Below are 9,760 nucleotides of genomic sequence, written 5' to 3'. Positions count from 1 at the left end.
AAGCAGTGACAAGCTGTGCTGGTGGTAACTGGCTAAATTTCCCCCTGTTCTCCCCCCCCCCCTTTTCTATCTGACTCACTGCAAAACCAGGGAAATCATCCACGGCACAGAGAATAACCACAATGGCTAAGTTCCACCTTCATTGTGTGCTTCTGAATACCAGTTGCTGGAAAACACCGTGGGAGAGTGCTCTTTTGCTTGGATCCAGATGAGGCATTTGGTGGATGCTAGACTCAGTGAGCCAGCAGGACTCTTCTTCTGTTCTTATTAACAACCTGGCAGGGTAAGCCACAGCATGTTGTGTTTTGGGTTATGGAAAGAAGGCAGTGCCGTATTTATCCGGTGAGGCGGGGCAGAATAGGGGCTGGATGTCTTTCTCCTCCTCACACTGTAGCCTGCACTATCGCCTAACCCTCAGCCAGCACCACCTAGCTCTCCCTAGAAGGACTTGCTGGGCCCAGGAAAGGGTTAAACTGAAGCGGCATGCACAGAGAGGCTGGCAATGGGCCAAGTATCTTGCACCTGTCTCAGTATCACAGGTATCGGTCATGTGCTTTGGGGTGTGACGGTCGCACAAACCCATTCTTTGTTCTGCACTCAGTTGCACAGAGCAGTCCTTGTGTCCTCCGCCGTTAGCCTGCTACGGAGCGTTTCTTAGGGTGCATCCACATGGCAGCCCCCACCCTACAGATGCCTTTGCTCTTTTGGCCAAAGCCACAACTCCTGCACCACCCATGCGCTCCTAAGCAGAGACTGGAGCAGGATAGCTGAGTGCTTGCTGTATTTTAAAGGCAACACACGGGACGAAGAGTGATTGCTGGGGAGGACTCTTAACAAAAGTGTGCAGTAACGGAGGTTTGCTGAGTATGTGCAGAGTGCAACCCGGCTAGGCGAAAATGGCCTGCCCAGATTCTCTGCCCTGTTTATGGGTGGTGGAATGGTGTGTGTGTGTGTGTGCATTTCACACTGAACATCCTGCCCTCCAAGGGAAAAAGGTGATCAGCACATTTCTCAGAAAATCCTTCTGAGGAACGCTGAACCGTGCTACCTTTGAAGAAAGTGACAGGCTAAGGAAGAGAAGAATAAAAAGTGTGTGATGGGGGGTACCTTCAACAATATTTTTTTGGGGGGGAGCCGTGTTACAGATTCTACGCACAAAAGCTCATGCCTTCATAAAAATCGTTTGTCTTTCGGGCACCACTAGACTCTTCATCAATTTTGCTTACACACACACACACACACACACACACACACAGTGAGTTGGATCCACTCTGTCCAGAGGACTGAGAAGTTGAAGTCACCCAATAGTCTCCAGGGAAGGGCTTGACTTTAAGAGAAATTCTCAGGAAAACTTTTTTCAGACATTTTGGCCACCTTCTGCCCTGAACAACTGCCCCACACTATATATTTAAAGCCCATCAAATTCTCATTTAAAGCACAAGACTCCCCCCCCCCCCATACTGTGAACAGTAGTTAACACCCCACAGCGCTACAATTCCCAGTGCCTTTAACAAACTACAGTTCCCAGGATTCTTTGGGTGAAGCCATGAACTTTCAACAGGTGTAGGACGTGCTTTATGGATGTACAGATCTGCCGTGAGTAACTGAAAAGCACGTCTTCCAACCTGAGCTGGAGTCCTCCCAGTCAAGCTTGCAGCATTTTACTAGCTTTTGATTGGCATTAAATGGGCTTAGCCAGGGACTGGATCTTTTATGATGAGGGTGAGGTCTTTGGGAACACGCTGTGCCCTGCCTGCTTTGAGAGCAAACACGGTGTCGTGAAGGGCAGAGTGCAGTTCGCTCCCCTGGATGTTTGAGACTGGAGCAGAAAAGAGCAAACTGACCTCTGCAAACTACGAATTCCCTCTTTAGCTGTGATTCTTGCATTGCAGGGGGTTGGGCTGGATGACCCTTTGGGTCCCTTCCAACTCTACAATTCTATGATTGCTGGCGTCCTAAGCTGCTTCCCAGACAGGCAACTCCTAGTGCTAGTAAGCTTCTGGCTCCTCCACTCTGAATTGCAAGCAGAATTGCAAATAGCTTTCTGTCCAATCAGTAGGGCGACTGCAGACTCCTTGCCGAGAATGAAGACTCGGATTTGCAAGAATGTCCTCCTTTGTAAGAAGTGCTGCACATTTAGAAATGGATGAGATGGATGAGGGAGGATCCAATTCACCAGAGTGGATATTTGTAAAGTGGGTGGGAAATCTGAGTATTGGTTTTTCCAAAAAGCACTTAAATCCCGTTACTTATTTGTCACAAAGTGCTTATTGATTTAACAGTGATTGTCCTTTATTGCCTGTTAAATGTCAACAACATGGTGTTAAATGTTTGCTTTGGATTGGAAGGGATATTAATTAGGCCGGGGAAACAGGTGCTAAAATGGTGATAAGCCAGCCTTATTTTTTCATTCATATTTATATATGTATATATATATTATATATATATATATATATATATATATATATATATATATATATAGTGTTTAGCTGTTATAGTGCCTTTGGTTAAGCAGTATGTTGTTATTGCTATTTCTTTTATTTGTTTTTGAAAAAGCCTGAAAAGTGTTTTGGGACCTAATAAAATAGTGATAGTAAAAAAAAAACCCCACCAAAAATACAAATGTCCACTTTTTAGGTTTTTAGTCTTGCTTTTCGTGTGTGTTTAATGGTTTTTCATTATCTTATGTGCAAATTGCATTGAGAGGCTGGTTTAGGAAGTGATTAATGACTTAATTTTAATATTAATATTTTTAAAAAAAAATAATGAAGGTGAAATGTAAGCTGAGCTGTGAGGGGTTCAATTGCCCAATAGCACCACTGCCCACTTCATAGAATCAGTTGAAGAACTGGAAGGCGCCAAAAAGGTCCTCTAGTCCAGCCCCTGGCAATGCAGAAATTGCAACTAAAGAATCAGCTAAAGACCAGGCCTCTCAGGAAAAAGGGAAAGTAGTGCCTTTGCCAACCAGGGGCTGATAAGAATTGCAGTCCAAAACATCTGAAGGGCCTGGAGTTGGTGAAGGCTGTACTGAATGGAGATGAAGCTAACTAAAAAAAACCCGAAAGTTAGACTTCATACAGTAAGGAAAAAATACGGAGGGTGCTATCCTACCAAATCATCGTCTGATTGACTGCTAAGTTCCTTAATTCAGTTTATTTCAGTGTTTGTCCTCTGAGGAGTGGCTGACATTGGCTGCCCCCCCCCCCGAAGCAGCATTGGGGAATCATGGGAAGATTGCAGAAGGATGCCAGGGGGCCGGTGTGAGGGGTGGGCATAACTGGGTGCATGCCAAGACCCGCTGCCTTGAAGGTGGAGGGTGGGCACTGGCATTGTCTGGAGCTCCACAGTTTTGCAGATCCTCCTCCTCCTGCCTCTTTCATCTGCCTTTCCATCAATTCCCTCTGGGCAGTTGTGCAGCTTTGTGTGTGAGAGAGAGGGTGGGGCGTAGAAGAGCTTGGACAGCCATCTGCCAATGATTCTTTAGCGGCGATTCCTGCATTGCAGGGGGTTGGACTGGATGACCTTTGGGGGACCCTTCCAACTCTACAGTTCTACGATTGGGGGCGGTGGTGGGGAACCTGATGAAGGCTCCCTTGCTCAACTCCTCTCTCCCCCAAAAATAAAACCTGGCGCTGATGATGTATGGACACCCCACCCCAAAGAAATGTGAGTGAACAAGGGGCTGGGCCATTTCGCTCCCCAAACCACTCCGTTTCTGTTTCTGCTGAGGATTCCCAGCCCCACCTGCCTCTCTCTCCCCACCCCCAACTCCGCAGTGTCCTCCTTGCAATGACTGCCTCATGCAGGTGTGCTGTTCCAAGGAGGAGGGTGTGGGAGCCATCATCCATTATGCTCCCTGCGCAAGGAACAGGCAGATATAAACAGAAGCTTGCTCAACCCACTCTCGTCTGGGAACACACCAGCAAAAGGTGGCCAAGGGCTGCTTCTCTTCCTTGTCCCAGCTGAAACAAAGCAGGTTTAAGCCACCCTCTGCAGGAAAACAAGGAACGGGCATATATTGCCAATTCACGTCCTGGTTCAACTGTCGAGATTGCCATTTGCGAGAGCCTTTTGTTTGAGAACCTGCATTCAGCATTTGGGATGGAATGGGGAAAATAATAATAATAATAATATTGCATCACATTGCATAGAGTCAGTGGCGGTGTAGCTGTTAAGAGTGCTGGGAGACCAGGGTTCGAATCCCTAATCAGTCATGAAGCTCACTATTTGTGACCTTGCCTCTCAGCCTGTCCCACCTCACAGGGTTGTTGTGTGAGGATTAAACAGGAGAACCATGCACACCACGTTGAGTTCCTTGGAGAAAAAGGCAGGATATAAATGCAATAATAACATGGGGAAGAGTGCCTCTGATCATGTGCTAAGTGTACTGTAGACACACATGTATGGAGCTCACAAAGTTTCATCCCCCCCTCCTTTTTATTTCCTAAACAGCCTCGGTCCAGTATATCTGAAGGAGCGTCTCCACCCCCATCGTTCAGCCCGGACACTGAGGTCCAGCTCTGAGGGCCTTCTGGCAGTTCCCTCACTGCGAGAAGCCAAGTTACAGGGAACCAGGCAGAGGGCCTTCTCGGTAGTGGCACCCGCCCTGTAGAACGCCCTCCCACCAGATGTCAAAGAGAACAACAACTACCAGACTTTTAGAAGACATCTAAAGGCAACCCTGTTTAGGGAAGCTTTTAATGTTTGATGCAATACTGTATTTTAATATTTTCTTGGAAGCCGCCCAGAGTGGCTGGGGAAGCCCAGCCAGATGGGCGGAGTATAAATAATATATTATTATTATTATTATTATTATTATTATTATTATTATTATTCCTTGCTCTTAAACCTTGCTCTCAACCTCTCACTCCAGAACCTCTTATTTTGAGAAACAAAGCCCCGGGCTTAATTTGATGCATTTTGTAATCCATTTCTGATATAACACTGCTCAGTCCTGGAATGATAAACAGACGTAGACAGTTGCCTTTCTGCCTCTCACACTTACAGTGGGACCCAATCCACCAAGTCTTGCTTCAATTCACCCATTTAGCTCCTGTTGTCATTCGTTATATAATTGTTGACCCCACTGCCACTTCCTCCTCAAAGGATAAAGGTTGGCTGCAGTTGAGCCATATCTCACCTCACCCTGACAACAAGCAACGAACTTTGAATTCAGGGACTTCCCGTAACCCAGAGTAAGGATTTTGGCCCGCAAAGCATCTTACACACATACAAAACACACACAAAATGTACGAATAGCTTGACTGCGGTGGTAGTTCAGGGATGGGGAACCCTTTTCATCCCAAGGGCCTCATGTCCTCAGAAACCTTCCAGGGGCCAGATGCCAGGGGTGAGTGGGGCCAGTAGCGAAAGTGGGTCGGGCAAAGAATGAAGATGTTTACCTTTGTACAGTCAGGTTGTTTCCACTCACACACCTCTCTTTTCTACTTCCAGGCAACGAAGAAACACGCTCAGAGTTCAAGGACACACTCCAGTCAGGCCAAAACCCTCAAGGAAGGCATGAAGTGTGGTGGCCTGGGGAGAATCCCAAGGGCCAGAAAGAGAGGCCTGGGAGCCGTATTTGGCCCCTGGGTCTGAGATTCTCCACTCCCCTGCCTGAGCATCTGTCTTCCAAGAGTGGCAACTGAGGTGCCTCTGGGAAGTTTCCAAGTGCAGCATGACAGTGATGGCCCATCCATCAGTGTTTATTCCCAGACATCTAAATATTCAGAGGTAGACTGCATTTGTGCATGCATGCTCCATTTTGGCATCCTGGGTCCTCTTGGCCCAGTGGTAGGTTCTGCATCCCACAAGCAGGGTATGAGCAAACATCTGGTACTCAAAACTATCCAGGACAAATAGTGACATTCATCTGTTTAATTATCTGTCGTGTCCAATAGCCTCCTTTTCTTCCCCTGTCCACACTGTATTTTGTCTAAAAAATTTTTCTCTCACCTCCCATCATGTGGCAGTGAGTCCCTCATGTTAATTACACCTCCTGTGGAGAATGACACCTTTTTGCTACGTCCTGAACCCCTTGCAAACTGACTTCCTTTGGGCGGAAAACATTCCTCAGTCATCTTCTTACAAAGCTCCAGTTTTGCTTCAAACTGGACATTCTGGCAGCTCAGCCTTCGCCAACCTGGTGCCCTCCAGATATTTTGGAGTACAACTCTCATTAGCTGCAGTCAGCACAGTCGATGGTCAGGGACGATGGGAGTTGTACAATGGGGGTTGTAGCAGGACATCTGGAGGGCGCAGTGGCTGGAAAGGCTGCAGTGTTTTATGCCCTATGGATCAGACCCAAAGGCTTTTCACTCTACAACCCTTAACTTACTGTAAAGTCCTCACAATGCCACCTCCCCGATTGAGAGCTGGATTATGGCTGTTGCAAGCTAGCAAAAATAAGACCTGCATTTTCTAAATCCTTTGTGAAAGCTGGTGGGTACTGTACACCAATTTCTCTACCCTGCATCAGAATACTTCATCATAGCCACTCAAATTTATGATTTCTAAATTGTTTGTAAAACAGGGCCAGAATACGTCATCATGGACACTCAAAGCTGCAATTTCTAAATCATTTTTAAAAGGTGGTGGACAGCGTGCACCGATTTTTATCCCTAGCATTGGAATATTTCATTGTGGACACTCATCATTGTACTCTGCTTATAGTACTGGGTGAGGGTTTGGGTTCCCTAAATTCCCCAACAGTTAAACTTTTGCTTTAGCACTGCGGCCAGCACAACACAAGCAAACTGTGCAGGTGAGGGGGGAGTGCTACGAAAAGATCCCCACATATCCTCTTGGACAGAGGAGATCCTCTTGGTAGTTCTACAGCCCTCAGAAGTTTGGGGTGGTAACCCCAGAGGGCATTTTTTTTATTCTGCATAATTCTCCCCTCACCAAACACACATACACAGAAGTGCCTCTGGCCCAATGACTGTATAGCTTTCATTGTAAGCTGAAGATGCACACTTTTACCCTGACCTTTGACACCCAAGAGATGCGGGTGGCCCTGTTACAGGTGCCACATAAGGCCCCCTCTGCATGTGCATTAAATTGATATTTGAGTATTGCAGCCCCAGAACTCTGGAATTCTTTGCCTCTCGACATCAGGCAGACACCTCCACTGTACTCTTTTCGGCGACTGCTAAAAACATTTTTGTTCAGACAAGCCTACCCAGACATGTAGAATGCAAGTGCATGTTTTATTCTGTTTTGCATTTATTGCTAATTTTCTTTTGAATGTTCCAAAGAGTTGATTTATGGTTTTCACTGCTAATTTAATTGATTTATTCTTTTTGCAGACTGCTTTGAGGATTATTGTTTTTATAAAAATCAAGAGGTATATGCATTTTGTGAATTAAATAAATATTTTCAGGCAGACCCACCATTTTCTTCTGATTTTAAATTCTTATTACTGGTTTTAGTATTGTATTTTTTCACCATGGGATCTCACAGTGGAGGGCAACTAAGAAACCCAATTAATAAAGACAATGACAACAGCAGCAACAGCAATAATAATAGTAAAACAAAGTTGGAGCAAAAGAACAACAGGGGAGCTCTGGAAGTGTGGCCAGCCCAGCTTGCCGTTCCCGGAAGAATGGAATTTGCCAGTCCTGGATTGTCAAGTACACCAGAGTTTTATTGGCGTGAAGAAAGTGGGATGGGGGACAAAAGAGAGACAGAAAATACCACATAACTTAGCATATCACAAAGCAAAAGAGGGAAGCAAAATTGCGTTCTTGCATGTGTAACAAAGTTCACCACCACCAACATTGTGTCTCCTTTCCAGAGGAGGGTTGAGGGGAAGAAGGTGACAGGGATCCACCGCAAGTCAAGGTGATTTTTACTTGGCTTAAGCTGCCATTGGTGGCAGATGGTGACCACCGCTGGGCATCCTCAAGGAGCCGGACTTGCTGGGCCACTTGTTCCCTTGCGGCAGAAGGGAATTCGCTCTGAAGGGCAGGAGGGCGTGACGAGGCAAAGGCTGTCGGCCATCTTTACCCCTCAGCTCGGCAACCTACAGCGAGCTTCCCCGCCTCAAGAATATGCCTCAGGTGCTCAGACGCAGCCTCTCTCTTTTTGTTTTGTTTTGGTTTTTTGCCTCATAGCAACTGCTTTTCTTCAGCAGGACTGTTTGTTTTCTCTTGGATTTCTCTTCATTGCCTCGGGGCAAGATATGGCAGCGTGGACTCTTTCCAAACTAGTCCCTGAAGAGTAAAGAGAGAGGAGGAGGTCTGCAGCCACTAACCTTCTGCCATTTTGCTGACGGAAAAAGACTGGCCGTTTTTGAGACCGGTTCAGCCTCCTTCTGTGCCTTCCCCAAAGTGGTCTATTTTATCTTCCCAAAGCCTGTTTTCTTAACAACTACCGACCTCCATTGGACCTTTTCCCAACACAAATCGGCTCAGGAACAGACTCGGGGGGGGGGGTCTCTTTCTGCGCCAGAAAATTATGACAGCCCTCCCCCACCCCTTGATTGGTTTCTCAAGTTACCCCTCTATGGAAAACAAAAAAACCCAAACCCACACAAAACAATCCATGGTAGAGAAAATGGAGGCCTAACACAAGGCTGGAACGGCATGAGGCAGGCCATCTGCTAGGAATCTCCCAGGCCTATACAAACCGTCGGTGGTTATGTCCTGGCCCCATGATGGGAACGAGAGGCAAAGTTTGAGCGATGGGGTTTGGGGGTTCAGTCTGCCAGGTGTTGGGTCGAAGTCCAATAAGGGAAGCAAGGAGTGTTCAGCTCAAAGGCAAACAACATCCACACAAAAAAGGAGAGGACTACGGAGGTAGCCAAGTCCATTCCTCTCCCGAGGATGACTTTCAGGTCCTCAGGTGCAAGTCCAGTCCCTAAAGGGCAAGCTGAGCAAAGTCTCTGAACATCTATTCTCCCTCTCGGCGGCTGTTCTTTCCTGGAGGAAGCAAAGGTGAGGGTCAGGAGAGTCCCGGTGGGCACCTCAAACTTCACCCTCCAACAGGGCTGCCCTCCCACTTCACACGTAGTTCTTCTTGTCGTAGCTGGTTGCTATTGACCTGGGTGCTGCAGTGTAAGCCACATTGGTGGGTCTGTACTTGTCCTCCTTGGGGGGGCAGGAGCAGCAGAGCAAGGCGCCCCCAAAGAGAAATAATGCGGCGGCTGCCCAGCCGATGTAGAGAGCCGCTCCCAGCTCTCGCTTCTGGGATTCGGGAACCAAAACGTTGTAGAATTCGCGGATGATTGTGTTGGCCGACCAGCAGACCGGGATGAGGGTCACGACGCCAGCCAGCAGGAAGATCGCCCCGGAGACAATGGTGACTTTGGCCTTTACAGACTCTTCCTCGATGCAGCGGGTGCACTGAGCCCCGGTAAGGAAGAGGAGCACCCCGAATGCCCCAAGGACAATGGCGATGACTATCAGGGCTCGGGCGGCTTGGATGTCTGCCCCCAAAGCCAGCATGGAGTCGTAGACCTTGCATTGCATCTGGCCGGTGCTCTGGACCACGCAGCTCATCCACAGGCCCTCCCAGGTGAACTGAGAGGTGACGATGTTGTAGCCGAGGAAGGCGGTGACTCTCCACATGGGCAGCCCGCAGCACAAGATGGAGCCCACCCAGCCCAAGAAAGAGAGGGAGATGCCCCCGATCTCCAGGCCCATCGACATGTTGTTGCCGCTGCGGAGTCAGTCGCTGTTTCTCCAAGCACAGTGTCGCGGTGGCGGCCTGTCGCTCGCTTGGTTTCGGGCAGAGCCTTTGAGGAACCCAAGCTCATCAG

The 9,760-nt window shown here is 47.8% G+C and overlaps 1 protein-coding gene across 1 annotated transcript; it reads right to left on the bottom strand.

The window, feature by feature from the left end:
- Positions 1-7,624: 7,624 nt before the first annotated feature.
- LOC310750323 (claudin-3-like) lies at positions 7,625-9,760 on the bottom strand. Its single transcript, XM_083588214.1, has one exon. It carries the CDS (start codon positions 9,648-9,650, stop codon positions 9,003-9,005), a length of 648 nt encoding a protein of 215 aa, XP_083444340.1. The 5' UTR covers positions 9,651-9,760; the 3' UTR covers positions 7,625-9,002.

The sequence above is a fragment of the Podarcis filfolensis genome, assembly GCF_964270895.1.
Source record: "Podarcis filfolensis genome assembly, chromosome: 15".
In the NCBI taxonomy this organism is placed as follows: Eukaryota; Metazoa; Chordata; class Lepidosauria; order Squamata; family Lacertidae; genus Podarcis; species Podarcis filfolensis.
The sequence above is the reverse complement of the archived record's forward strand: the minus strand, read 5'-3'. Positions and strand labels throughout refer to the sequence as shown.